This window comes from Dermacentor andersoni, chromosome 10 (assembly GCF_023375885.2).
Source record: "Dermacentor andersoni chromosome 10, qqDerAnde1_hic_scaffold, whole genome shotgun sequence".
NCBI classification, from domain to species: Eukaryota; Metazoa; Arthropoda; class Arachnida; order Ixodida; family Ixodidae; genus Dermacentor; species Dermacentor andersoni.
In genome coordinates, this window is record NC_092823.1 from 18422377 (window position 1) to 18446334 (window position 23958).

The 23958-nt window shown below is 48.0% G+C and overlaps 1 protein-coding gene across 2 annotated transcripts in view; it reads left to right on the plus strand.

Moving 5' to 3' along the window:
- Positions 1 to 1284: 1284 nt before the first annotated feature.
- LOC126519226 (Na(+)/dicarboxylate cotransporter 3-like) overlaps positions 1285 to 23958 on the plus strand; it is a 102490-nt gene continuing 79816 nt past the window's right edge. For both annotated transcript variants that reach the window (XM_050168843.2, XM_055065299.1), the window contains exons 1-6: positions 1285 to 1600; positions 4948 to 5097; positions 14972 to 15087; positions 16120 to 16259; positions 19607 to 19779; positions 22767 to 22948. In XM_050168843.2, the coding sequence (XP_050024800.2) occupies positions 1472 to 1600; positions 4948 to 5097; positions 14972 to 15087; positions 16120 to 16259; positions 19607 to 19779; positions 22767 to 22948 (890 nt within the window). In that variant the 5' untranslated portion in view covers positions 1285 to 1471. The remainder of the gene's footprint in view (positions 1601 to 4947; positions 5098 to 14971; positions 15088 to 16119; positions 16260 to 19606; positions 19780 to 22766; positions 22949 to 23958) is intronic.

The window sequence follows — 23958 nt, forward strand, 5'->3', positions numbered from 1 at the left end:
CAACTTGGAATTTACACAAGCCGTAGCACCTCCTCTTCGACCGCAAAGATATGTAGTGAAAAAAATGCTCTGTACCCCTCAAAAAGCACAAAAAAGGTGAGCGCGGGAGAACAGATCTTTTCTTACGAATGACATAGTAAGTGACAGACGCATACTCTTTTTGGGTACAATTGAGTAGCTGTTAAGTAATTAACAAAGGAATTTTCGCTTTGCCCGTGAACAACTTCAAGCGGTGAGACTTTTGACCCGTGCTGTTGCTGTTTTTCTCCTCTTGCGTATGCATTTACGTTTACTGTGTGGATTGTTCCAATGGTATGATTCAGCATGCGAAAATTAAAAAAGACCAGTCAGCTGAAATAATTTTTTTTTATTTTCGCATGCTAAATGATACCTTAGGAGCAATCCACCGAGTAAACACAAATGCATGTGCAGGAGGAAAAAAACAGCTACAGCGCGAGCCAATGGTCGGAACACTTGACGTTGGCAAAGCGAAAATTTGTCTCATTTATTGGTTAGCAGCTGCACAATTGTAACCCAAAAGAATATGAGTTTGTCACTTACAATATACTATTAGAAAGTAAATAAATTTTTGTGGCTCCCGCGCTCGCCTTTGTTGCGCCTTTTTGGGGAGTAGGTGGCATTATTTTGTTTTCATATCCTGGAGGTCGAACAGGAGATGCTGCGGTACGCGTAAGGTCTAAGTTGCCTGCAAAACGCAATGTTTCTTTTTTTTTCTTAGGCTGAGAGGGACACAGGGACACACTTTGCCCCAGAAACCGCATGAGGTGGACACGTGAACTATTTCGAAGCGCAAGCGCGTATAAAGGCAGCCTCCGAAAAGGACTGACCGAGGGGCGTCCTCCGCGAGAGCGCACATATCTCCGCGCATGGTTGTAGGCTGCCTGATACCGCCGCAGAAAGAAGCGCGTAAGAAAGAAGTGGCGCAAGCAGAAAGAAGCCCGAACGAAAGAAGAGCCGCGTCCCCGTTGCTAGGCGACACCGGCTATATACGGAGCATGCGCAGCGCGGTGTCCATCTGGGACCTCCACTGCAGCAAGCCGCCATGTGTAAACATTTTAATGGTTCAACCGGTATACTGTAGCAAGTAACCTCTACATTTAGGCAAAGACGCTCAATACTGTATGCCTATACTAGACGTTAAAGTGTTGTAACCTCTAGTTTAGTTGCACGCCTACTTACCTTTAATAGAATTTAAATTTGTAAAGGTTGATGTTTAACTCATAGATTAAAGGTGCACAAATCTCTGAGAATATACCCCTTTAATAAACGTTATCGGGCTAAGAGTGTAAACCGGGTCCACTCATGCCAACCACAACAATAACAACCACTACGCGGCATATCGTATGCGCCCACTTCGGTGGAGGGAGGAAGAAGAAGCTGACGACGAACTGCAAGCCGATTCCGAAGTTCCAAGTCGTCGCGGCCGTCCTCGAGCCAAGTGGCGGGTGCAATGGCGACGCAGCCGACGCCACTCGCCGATCGGCGACGCTGTCCCCGCTGGCTGCACGACCACTGGAGGCGCATCGTACTCGTCGTGGTGCCGGCGCTTCTCACGCCCATCTTCGTGTACCTGTCGCCCGTGAGTGTTTCCAGTGCCTGGTGCACAAGTACACGCGTCACTCCTGACGCATGTAGCGCCAGAGGTGACGCTGTTTCCGCCGATACGCGCACTATTTCACGCGGACTACGAAGGTTCGCCTTGAAAACTAAAGGCTGTCCGCAAAGACTAGCGATCAGAAGTTGAGATCGCTTTTGTGTACTGTGTCACTGATGTACCGCCTCCGTCGTACTTGACGCATTAACAGCCATTTTGCTTCTGCCTGCGCAGGCTGCTGGACATTTCTTAGTCACGAAAGATAGCGCGAATGTACCGAGAAGGATGTGCGACAAAAGCGCACACATCTGCGCCTGTTTCGTGCGTCTTCGTGCCGTGCGTGTCGCGTTAGTTTTCGTTATCGTAGAATACAAACTAAGCCAGCATTCAGTCCTTCTAGGAGATTTCCTGTTGGGGTATACCTTGAATGTGCTGGCCTAATGCATATTCCGTTTGAAGCATCGGATGCTTGCTATTTAGAGCCGGCTTTGTTAAAATTAGGCAGCGAGACAGGAGCGTTCGCTTGTCTGCTGAAATCTAACGGCGGTTGTACATTGTGTTGTTTATCACTTGCCATTCCGGATGTAGCGCGTTGACCAACTGGCGCTATCAATGCATATGCTACATCCCTCGTTGAAATCATTGTATTTGATGCGGAGCAGCTTTATGGCGCGGTATAGCACGCCGTCGCGAATCACGGCTGTTATATACAGTGCGCAGCTTTGCGTTTTTTTCCGGTCTGTTTTCCTTTTGTGTATTATAGGGCGCGTCACACACTAGAAGCTCCAGGCATTGTGATGTGGGACTAGCACAAGCACTAACCTTAACTTGGTATCAAAGGAAAAGATTGCGCGATTTAACATACCGGTGGCACATATATATGACACACGACAAGCGTAAAGCCCCTTAAGCTCCGTGAAGTAGTGACACGTTTTGAGGAACGCCGCCTCCTTCTCGCGCGCTCTGGCCGACGCCGCGTCGCTATTGGCCTAATATCATTACGTGGGCCCTCGCGCCCTGCATCAGCGCCATTTTTGCTTGAGAAGCGTCTACGGAGTGGCGATGAGTGCATGTTGGCGCCGTTGCTACACGCTCGAGCAGTGTAGGCGGCACCACGGTCGAGGAGGTAGCGTGAAAGAGAGGAGAAACGAGGAGGAGTGAAGGTGGAGGAGGAGAGTGTCGCTGCATTACGAAGTTTAAGGGGCTTTAGATAAGCCTACATATAAGACAAGATGCTTCACGAACCAGTGCGAACGTTAAGTACAGTAGAAGAATCGATATTTGAGCGAGATGGTACTGGGTCAACATCTTGAAGGGGCAGCGCAAGACGACAAAGACGAAAGGCAGGAAATGCGGTGTCCTGTATGTTTGCGGTCTTTTGTCTTTGTCGTCTTGCGCTGCCCCTTCAAGACGTTAACTGCACTTTCCTAGCTCAAGTAAAAAGACGCGCTCGCACAGTTGAATGAAGCTGAAGAGAGCAGACGGGAAAACCTAAAGAAATATCGTTCCAGCGCTTAACATTGCTTCGATGCCAGTCGTGCGAGAACTATAAAAATTGCGGCAATCACTGCGGCTTCATGTGCGCCATTGTAAAGCGACAGCTTTCTTGGACTCCCCACGCGGCGTTCCTCACATGGTGTTCTAACATTGCTCGGAAGCAACATGGCGCGAGGTAGCACGCGATGCAATGACAGTAATAAATAGATTTAGCTCGACGCTTATTATTCGTTGCTCCCAGACCTGCGTTACAGTACACTGTACCAGCGGATGCACACAGTTCCGCAGCTCGAACACTAATGTGTGTGCGCGCAGCTATCACGCCAGCACCTAAAGCCAGAACGGTGCCGCGACTCCGGCAGAGCAGACTCAGCAGAACGCATCGACTTGGCTTCGTCGATTTTTTGCCTCCAAACGCACTGAGCGTCACTGAATACGCCATTCTTGGCATTTTCTTCGGAAGCTTCGGGCCAGAGTGGCCCCGACAGCAGCTGTCACTTGCGCTTGGGGATATGCAAATGAGAACTGTACGACGTGGCCCATAGGTGCCCGGCACGTGCTTGTAAGGCGGACAGTCGTCGTCTCTTGTGGCTGCGTCCTGGTGCTAAGGACGTTAGGCACAAGACGCTTAGGGAGACCAAACGAAAGCCGAATGTCTCTGAGCACTTAACCCGTTGCATAAAACGAAAGCCGAATGTTCCTGACCCGTTGAACAAGGGACACTGAATGCGGGAATTCGGTGCTGCGGTACCTGCATGAAACAAGGATGCATGCAGTAATTTGGTGCCTCTTCATAATTTTTGTACATTTGCCTTGCGGCGAGTCTACCGAATAAAAATACAAAAAAAATGAAACAGAAAGCCTCTCGGATGACCTTGTAACCGACCGGACGGTGGCCGCGCATGAGACGTGATTAACGTGACAGCACGACGGCGCCAACGCGCTAATGCACTTGGAGCGTCCGTATCTTTGCTATCGCAATGAAATGGAGAGCCGTACTCTTCGCCATTCCTTAGTAGCCAAATCAATTGATTCGTTTTATTGGCCCTTGGGGTTTCGTGCACAAGCGCCAGCTCTGGCCAAAGAGCGCCAATAATCGACGCGCTAGATACGGCTCTATGATATTAAACAAGACAGATGACAAAAGGATGTTGGAGACGTGAAATGATCATGGGTGGCCGAAACAGATCCAGCGTTTCCACAAGGATATTCGAGTTCGTCCGACTTGCGGAAACGTTGGCTCCAGCAACGTCGATTCGTCGACCGGTTTTAATTAGTACAATATTCCTATGAAACGTAATGGCCGATTAGAAGCGACGTTCCGTGTATACCGTCTTGCATTTCCACGGCTGACTCACACAACCTTACCATCCGTACTTCGCGCGAGCACTATCCTTTTTTACTGCCTTCTAATTTTCATGAGAGGGAAAATTGGCAGTGTCGATTGTCCGTGTTGTACCCGGACCAATTCGCCCTCGAGCTGCGATGAGCCAGCCTGCTGGTTGGTTCAGATGGTGGAGCGACAGCCCCGGAAAGGCATTAGTCACGGTTTAGATCCCTAGGACAAGGACACATTTTCCTTGAACTGCGAAGACTTCCTCCTGAGAAGCCCATTTTGGTTTCCCTTTGTAGGTTAGTGCTAGATTCGGGCAGACGATACTTTTCCTAATCGTGAGTCTTCCTTTATCTAGCGGGCCTTCCGCAGAACTGATCTGCCTTCTAACTTTGTATGTGCGTGTGCCGCAGTCACTGGACACCTCGTTGCGATTCTATCCTTATTTTGTATGTGCTACTGCTTTCGTCCACCATGCCCGTCCTGTCTCCGGACCAAGCAGCAGCTCCGGTGCGTGTTCGAGATCTGCGTGCTCAACTGCTTTTTGCTGGTCAACGAGATTCCGGCCGCGATCAGTGCCCTGCTGCCAGTGTTCCTGGTGCCCATTCTGGGACCCATGTCCACTGAGGAAGTGTGCGCCATCTATTTTGGGGTGAGTGGAAACTGCCGCGACCACGCAACGAGAGAAAGCGTGTTGATACGCCTGGAGGCGCATGCGATTTGGTGACCGGGTAATTTTGGTACGTGGCCGAATCGGTTGTATCCTTAGAAATAGCATCCTTGTGAGCGCCATGCACCGCGGCGCATAAATTGCGACAGCTAAGAGAACAGCTGTGTGAGTCAGGACCAAGCCGTGTTTTTAGGGCATATGGTCACTCAATACGCAGTACCAGTCTTTGCAGACTCTCTGCCTGTCACTTCGATTGAACAACACACTGCCTTTAGCATGTGCGCTAATCAGGCATCGAATAGTTCTCTGTTTCGCATGAACTGTTCCTCACAGTTCGGCGCCTTTGCCTTTGCACACCGGAGGTTCTTGCACCTGAGAAAAGAAAGTGAAAAAAGAAGAATAAATGTTCGCAACGCATATATACGAGAGTACTGCCTTTAAGTTTCTCATCAGCACCATTACCTGCTTGATCCATATTTAACTCGTTTTCCTAGAGCCTACATCTCATCGCGGCCTTCTCATTTCTTCTCATCGCGGCCTCACTAGATTGAACGGCGAAAAGACTGGATACGCGTGGTCTATAGGCAACAGTACGTACAGTGCTCGGCAAATGAGACGCGACACTCGGAGCGCATGGTCGCCGACGCTTTTGGCATCGACTGTATGCGCTGGGGACACCGAGCTGATGCATCGTGGTACACAGTGAGTGCGAGAACCCTTGTGACGCATTGTGACTGCATTTGGTCCCACGGCAATTACCTAGACATCACCTGCGACGCAGAAAAAAATAAAGGCGGTGACAGCCGTGCACTCTGAATATTGCGTTTCAATCACTGAGCACTGTGCATCTGCGACGCTGCTTTGCTATGGTCTAGTAGGTCAAACGTGAATAAAAGAGCCGTTCATATGGAAGAGCTTCCTGTGCCATAGGAAATGCCCATCTTCGCCTCCGCAGCTGTAACGCCTCCGGAACTTGGGCTAAGAAGGCGAGCACTCAGATTTTTATTGGACATTTTGCCTTATCAGTGCATGAGTCTTGCTTTCAGGGTATATTTTCCTTCCTCGCGCTTTGTGCTCTAGTTGCGTCCGGTACACTACTGTTTGCTGCGCGTCGACGGCGAACGCAAACGCGCCGGTGTGTTCACACCTGCCACCACCGGCGGCTCTCGTCGCGCCAAGCTGTGTGAAATGGAACATCGCCGAAGGTCGGGCTAATTTTTAAGGCATTAAGAATGACGACGTATTGCAAAAATAAATATAATTTCAACAAACAGAGAATGGGGACGTACCGACACATGTGAGATCGGCGAAGCGGCTCAAGAAACAAAAAAGGGAGACCCACGTCTCCTTTTTTGTCCATAATATTAAAGTGCACCTCTTAGGCGTACGTTCTTACGTTGACTGTCGGCGTAACCGAGCAAACGAGCGCAGCCAAGGATAAAAGAGCGAACGCGGAGCGCTGCGGGACATGAAAAACGGTGATAGCGATAAGAGCGCGAGGAGGAAAGCGGAGGAGGAGGTTGCAGCGGAACCATCAGGCAGAGGGTATGGGGAAAGCATGAAAAGTGAAGCGTGCCACCGCGCAAGACGGGCTTTACGGTGACGAGATGGCTCCGAAGTAGTGCGCTGTCGTCTGTTCACCGATGGCATGCGGACAGCGCGTCGACCGATACCATATATGGACGCAAAGCACTGCATGAGCGAAGGGCTCTCTGCGGCGGCTGCTGCGAATCGCGCGCATGCGTTACCCACGCGCCGTTTCTTGCGATCTCTCGATTAGTGAGGCAGTCGCGGCACACTTCACTCCATTTGCAACGGGCCACACGAGACAGATTGTCCGTGCCAGGCAATTAAGATATCACCAAGTCGCGCATAGATTTCGCATTCGGGAGTATCGTAATCGACGGCGAATTCTTTACTCAAGAAAGGAACGACACAGTCTGGACCGAACCCGAAGGCAGTACAATGTCTCGCAGCACCTACCTTCGTAGCGTTCAGCTACGGGAAAGGACGGGGGAATGAGAGCCGACCCCGAAGACAGGGGTGCAGTTTAACACAGTGTCCCAAAGCGTCACCTGGCACGAGGCGAGAATGGGACAAACTGACACGCTCCCGATCGTGACGCAAGGAAGAAAGTCATTAACTCTAGTGTCAGAATGGCAGCTACAGCGCAGACTAGGTCTCTAGCTCGTGCTATGTGGGTCCTGTCAAAGAAGTGTAAGTACAAAGCCTATATGACGAAGTTCTTGGGGCGTCTGGAATACTTCATTATACCGATCACTTCATTGTAAACGTCGCTCAATGCGCAGCTCACACAAGAACAGGGACAGAGTAATTCCTTCGTTAAACAGGTCATTCGGTTCCATAAAGAGGTGTTCGACTGTAGTTGACGTCGGCTGGATAGAAGCATGCGTGCGGTTTGAATATCGCGCTGCTGTGTGTGTAGCGTCAGGGGGTTCGATCCCAGTGTTCACCAGAGGGTGGACAGTGGGGCTAGTTTCAGTATTGTCAATAAAGCGTCGCCATGACACTGCTAGCCAAAGGAACATTCAATAAGTTTTGCATGTGTCGCTTTACCTTTTCAACTTACACGGCAATAAAGTGACGCAATTATGTGTAGAAATAAAGTTTGTTTATGGCCATTTTCTTGTTCGGCGTCTTATTTTTTTAATTCAGTCGCTTCATTTGTTGCGCCAGCAGATCGCGTTTTCGCTTTCGTCGCTTCGGCTGTCATTGTGTTAGTCTGCTGCTGTCGCTTTCTATGCACATGCACGTTTTTTCGTATGCTCTGGAGTTAACAATTTTATTTGTAGCGGCGAGCGTTGCGGCAATTTCGGAAAAAACTTAGGAAAGGGCGCAAGGCGTGCTGCGCGGCTGTGTGGTGTGGCAACTCGGGGAGGAACACAAGGGCGAATTTTTTTCCCTTTCCCAGTGGAGGAGAGGTAAGCACCCTTTTATGATGGAACAAGCGCTATCCTTATCAAAACAGTTAAATAGGATGAAACGGAAGCTCTCCCGCAGTTGTTTTGAAGTGAATGTTTTTTTTTTTTTGGTTTGGTACGCACAAACGAAAGATCTCCCGCAGTTGTTTTCAAGTGAATGTATTTTTTGGTTTCGCACGCAGATGGGCCGAATGATGCTAGCTGACGTACAGGTGGAAATCACTGTTTTTCTCCTGGAGTGTTCACTTCACTTCACGTTTGGCCTACCAAACACCAGAGAAGGAATTAGCGATACCGCCTCGACGTCGTATGCCATTGGAGCCGAAGAATGTACGCGCAAGCCTACATGTTATCGCTCACAACCACCACGGTCACTCTGGCAATCTTTATAGTTTTCTGAGAAATATTTGACCATTGTCTGAGTAACGAGAAAATCAGAACAGTCCTCGTGCACCGCTTCGATAGGAGCGATAGACTTTTAGCTCAATATCTCGCATGCAAGGTCCTTAAAGAGCACAAACGCGATGTTCACGTAATGGAAATAACGCGCCTTTTGTGGGTCGATAAAAAAAAAAAACAAAAAAAAACATCGACGCCGCCCTTCATTTGCAAGAAAAATCGCACTAAGTGAACGACACCGCGTGGACGTGATGTTGTGATACATGCAGTGACCTAAGGTAACGTCAAAAAAGGTTGATTGAGGAGCGGCAGACGCCCGTTGGTTCCTGGGGCACATAGTCAGTGGCACACAGCCAAGAGGCCCCATCATACATAACGAATCGTATGGATTTTCTACGTTTTTCAAACATCGTCGGTGATGTTTTTGTACTCCTCCCTTCTTTACATGATTGTATACGCGACAATGTTAACGTGCACAGGAAATAACATGTGAAATATAAATGCTGGAGTTGCACGTCTTATGTTACCCCGGTGAGCTCTGTTGTCGAGGTGCTTTTGTATCGCAATTCGTACTAGTTTTCTACTTCACATAGCACCTGCATGGTGGCATAAATGTGGGCCGCCTCGTACAAGTGGCGACCTTTCTCTAAAGCACACACGCGAAAATTCGTTTTCCGGTACGTCGGGCCTTAAACCCTGCCACTGGCTATGGGCCCCAGGAGCCAACGGGCATCTGCTGCTCCTCAATGAACCTGTTTTGACGTCAACTTGGATCACTGCAAGTATCACATCATCACACGTACACGGTGACCTTCACGTAATGCGATTTTTCTTGCGAATGAGGCTCGGCGTCGACGTTGGGTTTTTTCTTTTCGACTCTCAAAAGGCGCATTCTTGCCAAATATGACCTTCAACATCACGTTTGCGCTCTTTAACGGCTTTGCATGGGAGACGTTGGGCTAAAAGGCTTTCACTCTGCCGAAGCGGTGAGCGAAGACTTTTGTGATTTTCTCGTTAATCATACAGCGCCGAAGTATTTGTCAGAAGACTGCAAAGATTATCTGAGTGACTGCAGTGGTTACGAGCGATGACACGTAGGCTTGTGCGTGTACTACTTTCATCCAATAACAGTCAAAAGGCGGCAACGTCAGCGGGTATACCGCCAGGTAAACGGGAATTGCGCCACAAGAGCGAATTTCCCCACTGGTGCATGGTAGGCGAAACTGCAGTTAAAAATATGCGAAGAAAAACATCAAGTGGCAGTTCCATCCGGGAGGCGATGCACCGATTGCGATAGCAAATTAGTGAATAGCTATACGAAGTAAGGATAGAAGTTTTATCGGCCGTGTAAACTTACAAACATTCGCTTACGAACTAAATTAGCAATGATATAATGTGTAAAGGCGACTGAACGAGGACGCAGAAAGAAACCGACACAACAGCGCTGTCTCGTCGATCCTGCCTCGTCGATTACTCCGTTTCGCCGGTAAAGTAAGCGGATACCACAGGAAGTCGGCCTCTTTCTGCGAATTGTTTCCCCGAAATGTCCTTTGTTTGGAGATTTCGTGTTTGCGAGGCACGCTCGAAAAGTATACGGTGAGCATGCCGGAGCGTCTACTTAAGCAGTGGTGCATGTAATTACACAGATAAACCAGTGTTTTACAGCAGAGCTGTCTACGGCTAGGATTGCGGAATTCTTCGGTGCGTAACGTCGACAGAAAAGTATCATCTATGGCTGACACCTCCTAGTGCAATGTCCCATACCCCAGTAACGCAGAGGCTATTAGCGCTCAGCAAAGTGAAGCGTGTATAAAATTGAGCTATCTGCCAGAGGCAACCTTTAAAAATTTTTGAAAGTGTTCGCTGGAACACCCTGTATATGTATCCTAGACTGGATATGTTACATAAGGTTAACCGTTGCTGCCCAGAAATAGGAAGTTAAAAGGAGTGCATAGAAGACAGGAAAGATGGAAAAGCGGGAGAGAAAGCAAAAAGATAAAGGAGGAGGACGGAAAAAGGCGACTGCCGGTTTCCCCCGAGTATGTCCGTCTGGAGGTGCCGTCTATGTGAACCAGTGGCCGAAGAGGTGTCTTGCCTCCTCCGGGGGGCCCTGAAGGTCCGAACACCCGGCATCGACTAAAAAACCCCAGTGTTCTCCTTTACCCAGACACGGCTAATCCGCGCACGGCTACACGCGGGAGGGTCCAACGCTCATGTGCTGGGGTGCGTTGGTGTAGTGCTTATCGCTCCGTAACGATGTACTTAAAGGGGCCTCGGGCTTGGTGAAGTGACGTAGTCCGCGGGTAGCATACGCTGCTATAAACATATCTGCGAAGTTTTGCTGTCCTACGCGTTGCGTTGAGCTCGCAAGCGGATCGCGAAGTCTCAAACGCTCTCATTTAAACAGCAGGCCATGTCCGCACTCTCTTCTGGACGCTTTGTTTCATCATCGGAGGCTTTATTTCACCGTTCCCTTAGGCGGCTGCTATTGGCCGATAGCTGACATCAAGCTACTGTCGGCTGCATCGCGCAGGTACCGCGGCCGCCGCGGGGTGCCGCCACGAGTCCACGGCCTAAGCGCACTGCGGCTCGATGAGTACAACTGCGTTTGGCTCAGGTTTAGCGCGTCACAGGCACCAAAGGCGCAAGTGCTGGCGTCTCCAAAATGAAATGTGAACTGCGCGCCACGGTGGCATCTCGAAGGCGGAGCGTTGTGGGCACGCCCCACTGCGCCGTAGCCCTCACACTGCAAGACATTCAAGAAGGAGCGGGAGCACAGTAGAGGCTGTGTTTAAAGGGACACAAAAGGCAAATACTAAATCGACGTGAACTGCTTAATTATCATTCCAGAAACATCGCAACGCTTGTTCCGCGCCAAGAACAGACTTAGTTTACGAGAAAGTTGCATCTGAAGGGTCCGAATGCCTTTTTCGAAAGTTAAGTCTCCCGCCACCCAACCGGGGGAGTGGTGACGTTGCATACGCCATGCCCTTTGCTGCTCCTTTGCTGCCGTCGGTGAGTAAAACCCCGCCCGAAAGACCGAGCCAAGACAGAGTGGTGGATTCGCCGCTGCAGCTGTTTTTGTTCAAGTGGCGTAAACCGTTCGGCCATCCCGGGATATCGCATGGAAGTTCAGTTCTCTTCTACTTGCAGTATGTGTGAATTTCGCGAGCCACCATCACCAGCGCATCACTGCGCGATAACAAAACTAGTGAAACGCGAAAGCGTGAACCGCGCGGAGTTGAGCGAAAATGAAACCTCTATACCACTCGCGTCATGACAAGTGTAAGTTCAATGAGTTCTTTTTCTAAATAATGAGATAGAACTGGACAAATAGCATTTTATTTCGTCTTATAATACCATACAATGATGTTTTTTGCAACGGATGGTTGTGCACTAGCGACAGAATTTAAACGAGGAGTGCTTTCGTCATCGGGCAAGTGCTTGAATGGCCCGGGGGAGCCTCTAACCATGGCCTGCATTTACCTCAATTTCTCGATTATTAAGGCTCTGTTCGTGGTAACGTTAACGCCTTAGAGATTCTCGAGCACTAATCTATCACTTTAGCTTGGCTTATTATTTGCCTTTAGTGTCCCTTTGATTGACAATGGCTCCGCTTCTGCTGAACGCATTGAATTATTTTTCCGGCAAAGTATTTCTGAAATAGCCTATTTTCACTTTAAATGCCTTTCTCCACTTCGATAAAAAGTGTGGGTCAGGGCCCCTTTAAATGTTCTTTGTTCATCGCTACGTAACCGCCGTACCCTCCGCCTGTCCCCGCTCAGGACTCGTGAGTCGCTGCTTAGTGAGCGGAACGCTCCGAACACCCGGGTACCCGTATGCAATAACACATATGTTATAGGTAGTGACTACAGTGATGGGGCCCGGTACTTTAACTACAGCACTACAGTGACGAGGCCCGTCACATTAACAACAATACTGTAGCGACGGGGCCGTCATTATAACGATGTCGGTATGGTCGGTATTGGGGGCGAGCATAGAGTTTCCTACAAAAACTCTAATGGGGGCGAGTGCTTACGGAGTCGCCATCTGTCGGAAGCGCCTCACTTGCGTAGTCTGAGGGATAACGCGGCGCCCTCCGCATAGCTAGGTTTGGCTATAGGCGCTAAATAAACATACTACGCGGGAGCTCTCCTGTACATTTTTGCAAGTACTCTCGAAATGACAGAAGCATCTTACCTTTAAAATAATAATCTTGGACAAACAGAAGGCACAGAATGGTTTACAGGCGCTATCTCGTTACCTACTACGTACGGTAAGCTGGGATACTGCGTGCGGGCGCCGCGATCGATTTCCCCGAACCGGTTTCTTGCGTTAAAGGTAGGAATCGCTGAGAGAAAACTATGGGAAATAAGTTCTTATAGTGGGCCGTCTGTGTAACCAAATGGAGCATCACAGAATGAAGCTTCAATGCAGCCATCGCACGGGTTCGCGGTGACCGACTGCGCGTCTGCATGCATCCGCGCACAATGTTTCGCTTTCGCTGCGAGAGCGTTTTCGCACTGTGCCATGAGCTTTATGCCGCAGTATATGAGCATTTGACCGCACGCAAGCAACCATTGTTGCATGTACACTATCAGAATTGTTCAAAAATAATTTCGTTATAGCTAGGGACTTCGAAGTCTATACGGCGACTTGTGCTGTGCCGTCGCGATGATTCAGTGTTTTCTTTTTCTTTTCTTCTAATGTCTCCGAAGCTTCAATATCATTATTTCTCAAGTTGCATCGCACTGGATGCTTATCGGTCTTCTAAGCGAGCAATTACCCGCTGCTTCTTAATCTAGTACAGCATTCATTGTTTTGTGCTACACAAGCATCAACATATGCCATGCCTTTTTTTAATTCGCTTTATACCGTTCCCTTTCCATTCTAGTAAACTTTCTTTCTTTCTTTCTTTCTTGATTATCATCATCATAGGTAGTGCATACGCAAAAAACTGTTGGACCCAACCGGCGCAAGCTAGTGGATGGGTCCGGATGCGAAATACAATACACATTCGGTACAAGCATAGGAGGATCAATGCAGAGGATGAATGCAACACATTAGCACATTAAAAACAAGAAAAAAGAATTTTTTTACAGCATGCATAAAAATTATTACCAGTTACATAAATTATCAAACCGCAAAGAAGAGAACGCCAAGCAGGAATACAGGCACTAAATCAGTGGTTTATAGCTAATAAATATGATTGTAGTTTTGCCGAAATTTTGTGCTTTTTTTTGGAGGGTATGTTGTTCCATGTCTCCAAAGGCTATCAGGGGACACCAGATTGGTAAAAAAGGAATTGAAGTCGCCCCTGAGAAAGTTCCTTCAGCAGTTCTGGACGACAGAGTTGAGATGGGTGAAATGCGGAACTATTTCACCGATGATGGGTGGGCCGCGCTCACTGCAACAATTACTCAGAAGCGTAATCATAGTTTGTGGACATGTACTGCATGTCGGCAAAGGGTTCATGATAACGCCATTGAGTGTGACGCGTGCCTGAAGTGGCTGCACTTTAAATGTGCGTCTGTTACATCTGCGCCAAAAAGTAAGGTGTGGTTTTGTCGGAATTGTGTGATATTTTCGAAGTTATGCAAAGTTTTCTCAACATAGGCGTGTTCAGATTACGCTAATCAATAGTCCCATTACCATTTTTTTGTTTTCTATAGAATTTTTATATGTGATGGGCGAATATGGTGACACAAAGGAATAACCCTTAGCTCGAAATGCTCTAGTTTTCTTGGGAAAACGTTTTATATGACAAGAAATGGAGCATGCTATTTTTGCGATTTCGCAATGTTCGAAGTCTGGGGCCCTCCTGCATGCACAATTTTTTTTTGTCATGCGTGAGTATTTTCTCATGCTAGCATAACAACTTGTTTGTTTCAAACACTATTTCTTTTGTTGTCTTCTTATTCTGGGAAAAATTCCTAAACATTTCTCCACGAGCTACGCGCTACGCAGAAGCCACTTTCCAGCCCAACCTTCACGCAAGATGTATCGAAATTTGATCACTGATCGCTGAGAAAATATTAATGTGCAACAAAAATGTATCGTGTATGCAGGAGGGCCCCAAACATGGAACTTAGCGAAACCGCAAGAACGCTATTCTCCACCTTTTGTCATATACGATCATGGTCATGGGACCTCGATTACCGTTCTTATATCAACATGTCCATATATATGTTCGTATTTTTGTCATGTGTCAATATGGTTAAAGAGCCGGACGCCGCCTCTGTAGCGTAGATGTTAAAGTGCCGGGCCCCGCCTCTGCAGTGTATATGTTAAAGTGCCGGGCCCCGTCACTGTAGTGCAGATGTTAAAGTGCCGGGCGCCGTCATTGTAGTCACTACCTATATTATAACGTCGTTGGGAGTAGCACCCGTTCGTGTTCTGTGTTTCTGTTGCGTGCCTGTTTAGGTGAGCCGCAGGGTGCAAATATTCGAGCCTTTACAATAAAGTAACAACTGCTGAAGCGTTTCTCACCATGCACTTCCCTGGCTTTGTCGCAGCCCTCTCAGCTGTACTTCGTCTCGGCCACGACCATCGCCGCAGCCATGGCTGAATCGACGCTGGCGAGGCGCGCCGCGCTCCACCTGCTGGTCAGGTTGGGACCCAGCGCCACGAGGTGTCCGGTGATCTTCCTACATCATTAATCGGATATTCTACTGATTTACCGAGCACGTACATCGAGCCGTCTTTCTCCAGAACGCTATTAACCAACATTTTCAGAGTTTGGCTCGGATGAATCCCGCAATTACAAGCGCATTACCGGTACGCCATGACTAATCTGGGAGCCGAGGCTCACTTTACCGCATCGTGGGAAATTTATTTATCATTGCGATAACTATATGGACACTGCAGGCGCATTTCCGCCGTCGTTATCGCCGGCAGCATCGCCGTGATGTTCCATATAAGGTCCAGTGCGATAACACCGTGGCCGTGCGCCGTATGCTGTGGGCGCAAGTGGGAGCGTGCGAGGTTGAGCCGAGGGTGGTGGCTCGAGCCATTACCTGCTAGGTAGCACAAGGCCTGTGCACTTCGATTCATGACGTCATGTTACCTTGCCCGACTGCTGAATGATCTATGGCGATGCTTCCGAAGAAGGCGCGGTGATTTTGACGTCACCGCTTTCGTCATGCCGGGCTTGACAGTGGCAATTTCGATCCAAGTAGCATGGGGTGATGAAACAGAGTGCCCAGGCATGTTAATTACGAAGTGTTGCTTGATCTCGGGAGTGGAGGAAAGGAAAGTGAGGTGGAAGCGCACCGTCTTCCACCGCGCGCAAGGCGGGGCGGGGGGGGGGGGGGGGGGGTGTATTGCTCCTACTCTGGCGGCGACTGCGCCTGACGTGGCTGGGCGCGGTCGCACAGGCCCTACTTTGCAAGCGACCTGTGATGAATACAGAGCGTTGGTTCGCTGCGGGCCGATAGCTTCGTATGCGCTGTGTTCGCGCTGCTTAGTTCGTGTTTAAACGAGAGGCAGCACGAAGGACAATTCTGCTCCCAGTGTTTGGTTTTCAGAACGCTGAAGAGTGAACACCGTAGGTCTTATAATTGTACCGTGAACCATGTTTTTTAAATATATATATTTTTTTCGTTGAACAGCTTGGATAACGTTAGCTGCGACACACGGTAGATTTCTGCCCTCTTCCGCCCAGCCTGCTGACGGCAGCCGCTCTTGGCAGCATGATCATGTGCTTCGTATTCAACTCGCTGGTGACGACGCTGCTGCTCCTCTCGGTCGTGGACGGCGTGTGTGACGAGCTCAGCCTCGTGCTCTTGGATCCCCACATCAAGCGTGAGTCTACCGCGAGCGAATTGCTTCGCTATAAGCTTCTCACAAGGCTTAAAGCGGCCAAGAGTATATAGCTCGATGTACAAAAGGCGGAGATGAGAAAATACTGCTGTAGAATGGCGATAGACAATCGCAATATTTTGACGAGACGGAAGTGTGCCCATACGTTCCATTTCCCTTGTCGTGGCAACGTGACAAAATCTTCCGCACCATTAGGCCACGATTACATGATTCCTGCAGTGCCAGCGCCAACTAGCCGTTTGAGATGACACGAGCTAGTGCGCGTGTGTACGCGCTAATTTACATTCGGCCAGAGTTAACCGCTCTCCTTGCGTCAGGAACGGTAGTGTGTCAGAATCTTCCATTCTTGCCTCGTGGAAATCAACGCTTCGAGACGCTGTCTTAGAATGCACCTCCTTCGGGATCGAGCCAGGTTGTAACGAAACAGTTGGCCTTGACCGGGGAGGCCCCTTCCTCTTCTCATCTTTTATTCCCCTCATCACACCCCTGTGCAGTGCTTTAGAGGTGTCCTCACAGCCTTCCTTTAAAAGTCACATACTGCTCCTACTACAAATAAAGTTTGTAGTCTCGTCCAGGAGCGAGAAAAAATATCGTTCAGATACAGTCGACGATGAATGTCAACGTTTTGAATGTCAACGATGAATGTCAGCTAAGGTTTAGCCTCCCCCTTGAGAACAACCAATAGCTGCAAAGAATTATCCCATTCGCGCCTCCAACGGCTAATATCCTTTGCACCATGGCCCGTTCTGGCGAGGCTAAAGTTGAATGATTTGCTCCCTGAACTGAGAATAATTTTTGGTTATCAATTTCTTAGAGAAGCAGAGCCATCAGGTAATCAAGATATCCCTGAGGTTTTTATTTTGGTAAGCAACATGCATGTACATATTGTTTAGTAATCAATGCAATTAAGTGAGTAAGTAAATGCAAGTAAGGCACGCAATTTTCGAACTGAATAATAAGGTTATAGGCAGGTGACATAATTAAGCCTTATTCTTGAGTTGTATAATACAGAATTTGTTGCAGTAGTAAATATACTCTCAGTAATATTCCACAAAAAAGGATCATAGAACACTCGCGCTGAGCATTGGTGTATTTTACTATTCGGAGTAGCTGGCTTACTTGAAAGCTATAGTCACTAATTTATGCAGGCATGACTTTACCTAAAATAAATGAAAATATATCTTTTGCTCAATAAAGCCATTCTCACTATCGCCAGTGATGCGCAAACTAAATATGGCGTGATTTCTTTGTCTGTGCCAAATTTAACAAATTACCTGTGGCAGATAGCTCTATTATAACCGTAGAACTAAATTACTCGATGATACAGAAATTATTTGCACGAGCAATCAAATGCGTATGACTACTTAACAAAATTTTGCTAATTAAGCTCTTACTGATTAATGTGGAGCTCCTATTGCAATTGGATAAATGTAGCTGGTCAACTTGAAAAAAAAAAAAACATCGACATGGAATGAATTCTGAGGTTGAGTTGACACGACTTTCGAGATCTGCACCGTCAGACTTGCGCTAACAATGCATTGTTGTTCCGCTTAAATTTTTTTAAAGTAGCCGCTGTTTTATGCATTGAAGCAGAATAATTACTGAAATCTCGAAGTATTTGGTCGCAGACTTTGATAATTAGTATCTCGAAATTGGTGTCATCCTGAAAATTTGTTTCAAGTGGATACGCTTTGCGAACTTACCAACTACAATTTGTAAATTGCAACACGTGCCGTAAGTGATGAATGAATAATAAATTAAGCCTTTTCGTTTCTCCTGGAAGTAATTCCCTCCTCATCGAGTAATTTAGTCAAGTGCTAGAATTGTGCTATCCGCCATACGTTATCTTTCAAAGTTTGGTGAAGCTAAGAAAAAAAGAAGACACGTGGTACATTTCTGTAGACGGAAGCTGCAGCCCATAAGGGACTTATACTTCTTCGTGGTAAGAGAGAGAGAGAGACGGCAAATAGAGAAAAGGCACGAAAATCAACCAGACGAGCGTCCGGTCTGCTACCCTACACTAGTGCTAAGGGGAGTGAGGAATAAAAAGAAGAACAAAGTTTATAAAGTGCTGCAGAGTGAACGCGAAACACAATCTCGTATAAATGAGGGACCTCATACCTCTAAAAGAAAGAACCCTTCCGTTTGACACGCGAAATAATAACCGCTGGGCGACACCCAGTACAAGCACCAACTACAGACAGACGATTAGAGACACGTTGCTAAGCCTCTAAACTAGAAATTTACCATGCAAAAGAGCCCATTCATGTTTTCTAACTTTATTTCTGTGCTTCAAGAACTGTTCAGTGCTTATCGTACTAATATTTTCGGGTAACTAAAAGGCACTTTAGGTTTAACTTTATTTTTTTACGACATGGCAAATACTTTCAGTGTCTGCCCTGTTCGGTCTCTACTGTGCGGGAAAAGAGCACAGGCCCTGTCAAAACCCTTCACAGGCCTTTGTCTTTGTCGCGTCTTTGTCCTCAGCGTCGCTGTAGTGTTGTGAAGAGCGATGATGGAAATGAATTTGTATTTGCATCTAACAAAGCATCTGCATTAAGGAAACGCCACGGATCTTCCAACATTACCCTGCGATTGTATCCAAGCAAAACCTTCCTCTCAAGCATGTCTACATCAGAAAATGCGTCAAACTGCGGAAACGTTATCACTATTCCTTCTCTTATTCTTTTTTTTACACCATTACAATCAGATGGCAATAACGAGGTCTTCTACAAGCATGTTGGAAAATAACGAGAAATCATGACGGTATCATTTTGTCGAAGTTGCTAAAAACGTCCGAAACGTAAGAGAAGAAATGATATGAAATGAGTCGACATGCAGATCCAACGCACATATTGAAATCTATGCAATGCATGCTTTCGTGAAGCAATTTATCGAATGCGATAAATCTGACCGTTTCATTTCTGCGTCTTTAGCTTAAAGAAATACTGGCGCGCGCGCGCGTGCTACCGCGAACTCCTGCTACGCAATGTGACACGCACGGCGATCATCTCAAGGAGCCGGTTGGCGTTGACACTATTAAAAGTATGCGTGCGAATGGGGCCTAACTGACTTGATTTGTGATCCTGCTCCTTATATGAGTTTGCTTGTGCTTTGATTGTAATAACCCCCTCCCCCACCTCGCTCAATGCCCTTTGGACCTGTAGTGCAGACGAATATTTTACCAGTGTAAACCGAGTTCGCGTTTGTCTTTAATGTCCATTTTTAAATACTGACATACAAGCTTCCGCCAGGTTTCTCGTCTGCATAGCATTAAAAGAAACACTACGGAGCCTATACAGAATGAAATGCGCCTTCTTTCCGCTTAGCGTTGCCCGATGCGCGAAGCGACACAATGGGAGAACCGACTCGCACCGACAAGTTGCCCACGGCGGAGATCACACGAGCCGACAGCATCGACACGCAGCGGGCCTCAGTTACCGACAAATCGGTCCCGGAAGGCGCACCGGTCCAGGGTCGCCGATCTTCAGTCACCGCTGAGGTATTATAATTTTATAAACGACCGGCAAGATTGTCAAGAAAGGGGCACGGGCCTTTGTGGTGCTGCGTACGTACAAGGTGCACGTTTCGATATTTCGTCACATGAACGTAGATGTCTACCTCTGGCATCGAGTGATGCGAAGTTAATCTAGAAAGCTGCCAGAAAGCGTTCAAGTAGTTTTTTAAAGGGTGCTAGAACACTCTTCTTGTTCCAGCACACTGCGATTGAACACTATCGTTGTTCTAGCACCCTTTCTAGATTTCAGTGAAATGTATTTCTGCTGGAATGTTTGGAAAGAAACTAGCATGAACGCCGATGCAACGACTTCTTTCCCCGTTGCCCCTCAATACAAGGTTCAGTCTTTTTCTGATAGCAAACGAACGGTAAAAAAAAAAAAAAAACACCCTTCACCGCCCCTCGTCCTAAACAAATTTTGTACTATCTTGTCATTAGGTTATTATCCATTATTTTGATCTCTTGAATTTTGAAAACCCTTTACATCACTCGTGCGCTTCTGATAAGCTTTGGTTTGTAGTAGGCACTTGCTGCGTCCATTTGATTTCTATGTCCGCGCATTTCGTGGCGCTGTTTATCCGTTCCCGTGTCCGTATAAGTTAATAATGTCAAAATTCCAGGATTATAAGCTTTCAAGGATATGCGCATGTTCACGACTTGAAAGGGTCTGCAATTCAGTCCAGTTGTATTCGTCTGGAGATTCCTACTTGAAGTGCAGTCTCCATGTGACTACTTGTCCTAGATAAACGCACTCCTTTAAAGTTTCAAGAGGCTAACTGGTAATCACAAATCAGTGTTCCCTGGTGAGGTTGCTGAGCATCTGTGTTACACCTACCACAGACGTTGTTGTTTATCACTTGTTGTAAGTCATCGCCAGCGTTCACCAACTGCAACCTCTCCACCAGAACAGTGTAATATGGTCTGCAAAGCAAAGGTTGGCGAGGTAATCGAAGTTTTTACGTGAGACTGGTGGAATAATTGCTTAGAGGGCCCCTCACCAGGTCTGGCCATATTTAGCTGACAAGCGCAGAGCATGCAATGGGCGCCAGCGATCGTGTTTGCAAATAATTACATCGCTACGCGCCGCGGAACGGTCTGAAATTTCAATCCGAACGCAGTTTTCCCTTTCCCTCGCAGCGACCGCGCCCCACGCCGGACGGTGTTGTCCTCGTGTCCCTGTGCCTACGTGCTCGTGTGCGCAGTGTGACGTCGCTCGCAGTGACACGTGACTTCGATAATCATTCATGGCAAACATCTGTTATTTGTGTGATCTATTGCTTGAATTGACGAATTGAAGTTGAGAAAAATGATGAAGCACGCAAACGGAATGTCTGCGTGCTTTCTGTTTTACTCCGCACCGAAGCAAGAGAGATGTACTTCCGCTTCGTCTGCTTGTTCCACAGTTGTGCGGTGACGTGCGCAGGTACCGAAACTATGCAATATTCTACCGTGTTCCAGTGCGTGATCATGCTCTGCGATCCTCTTGTTGTGCCTTAGTATTCGTGCAGCACTGAATTATACTGCTACTCATATGTCATTGTGCCCAGCTCGCAAAATCGTGCGCTGCGCGAACGAGAGAGCACTCGCGCGCGACGCCGTAAAAAAAAAAAAAAAAAAAAAAGAAAAAAAAAAAAGAAAAAGCGAGGAGAACGAAAAATTTAAGGGGGGGCCTGTGACGTATGCGTCACGCAATCCTCGAGGTCCGGTATGAGAGAACGCAGGGAAGAAATTTCGCTTGCGGAGGCTAGAGGGCGCGAGTGGAGAAAGGGTCTTGCTTGGCAGTGGAGCCCGCCTGCTGAAATCATGCGTTCGCGGCACTGAAATATTTCTATCTCGGTATTAACAAGCCGATTTGAAAAAGTTCTATATATATATAAATTATATTTATGCCCCTTCGCATCTGCAATCAACGTTGTGCATCACCCGACCTCCGGCTCGCTCACATGGTGGCAGTTGTGAGAGTCGGTTATATTAAAGAGGCTTCAAAGGGACCGAGACGGGAACCTACCTACCTACTTACCTACCTTATCAACGCCCTCCTTACCTTACCTTTATCTATTTACCTACCGTCGCGTCTGCATCGAAGCGCTTATTAAGAGACAAAGAAATCTTTGCATTAAAGAATTCAGTTTCGCTCGACAGGCAAAGCATTGATTGCGATAGCAAATTATTAAAAAAGCTACGCGAAGTAAGGTCAGTCATTTTATCAGGTGCATAAATTGGTGTGAACATTCGCTTACTAACTAAATTAACAAGAACGTTGACACATAGCATACAGGCGAACATGAGGACGTGTCACTCGATCACCGCGCACACTCGCTGTTCGAAAGCGGCCGTGATGAAGAGCGGCAGCAGCGGAGGACGAATTCCCCTTCGTGGCTGCCTCTCGCTTCAACGCGCACTAGGCGCGCGAGCACACAGCGCACGCGAAGCTATCAGCGCATCAGCTTGGAAGCCAGCGCTTATTGCCGCTAAGATAGGACGCACATGGCCGCCGCAGCTGGAGTAGAAGAGGAGATGCACGCCAACCTGCCCCCTTCCCCTCCTCCTAGCGCGCGCACATCCTTCCGCTCCACTCCTTGCGCGCATGAGAAAATGGCGCGCACCCTCCCTGCCTTGCTCCCTCGGGAGCACGAGAAAACACCGTTGTATCAAGCCACCATACTTCTCGGCTCATCCTCGCAAACTTTCGCTCGCACCTACACCATGCGGCGCGCGGACGCCATGTTACCGTACTTGGGCTTTATGTGAACAGCTCGACGACACCAACGCCGACGGCGGAAATCCGCTTTGGATGTCCATATAATTGCTGTCGTAAATAAAGTGAGTGCGTGGTCAGTGATTCGACGTTAGGCATTGCGTTTCGTCACGCATGCAAGCGGAGTGTTCATGCGTAGAAGCAGTTCGCGAAGATCGCTTTGGGGTAGGCGCTCGAGCTGAGCTGTTTTCGACATCGTACCATTTCTCTGCAGGCTACCGGGGCGGCCCCCGAGAATGGTGCGCCGTCTCCCGTTACGCGCAATCACCGAGAGGAGCGGAGCTCCACGCTGTACGTAACGGCCGAGGACAGCGGACTCATGGAGGGAAATCGCAGCGCTTTCCGACAGCGCATGCGCGAGTTCGCCTTGCTGCCCGAGGGAAACATGCACGTCCTGTGAGTACGCAAACGGCCATCGGGATTCATAGACTGAATAGAGAGATTTAGATTAGAGGGACGCAAGGCGTTAAGACCCCCTAGCACTTGGGGGCCCCAACACCTTGCATCCCCCTAATCTAAAGCACTCTAATGACTTGCTGACTGGCTAGCTGGGTTAGGCTGTCCTGGGATGACTGGCGATGGGTCATGACTGGCTGTCTGATTTGGGATAACGTTACAGTTCAGTACGGGGTTTACGAAAAATCCGATGTCCGGTGTTATGGCATCAAAATTCATGGCACCGAAGTTCACAGGGAGTCGAACCCTGGACCTTTGGTGGGAGTCGAACCTTTGATGTTATTTAGGACGAATTAGGCCATCGATTTCTTTATAAGAAAGCGTGAAGCCGAGGCGAAGAAGCGTCTGCACGACTTGTGGCGTTAAGGCAACGTTAATTAAGATAGATTAAGGGAGTCGAAACCACTTGAAGATATGGGCGAACTGGCGATATCTCCAAGTTTGATTCCAATTGACATTGTGAAGGACGAGAATCAAACCCACTACTTTCGGCATTAATTAAGGCGAAGTGAATTAGGGCACTGTTATCTGCACGAGATATTCGCCTGAAACTTCAGAAACATGTATGGCAATAGACTGACAAAATGTGAAAACCGTGCTATTTATATTGTTACGGGGAGGAAGTATATCTATTTGCAATATATACAGTTACAAGGTCGTAGTTCAGTAGCTAGGGTAACACCATCTACCGATCGTCGAGACTCTTCAGCCTCCTCTTCACCTTACAACGTCCTTTTGTCCACAGCGGCAGAAACTCGTACGTGACGTTAACACCCGGCGGCAGAAGCATCGTCTCGATGCTTCTTAGGGAGTGGAATCAGTGTGCGAGTTATAGGGCTTTAGTCGCGAAACGTGCACGGTATCAGTTCTTGGAGGGGTAGAAGACGTCGAAGCCACAGGTGATATCTCATATGTGAGGCTGGTGACCTGGCGAAGAACTCGGTATTGCC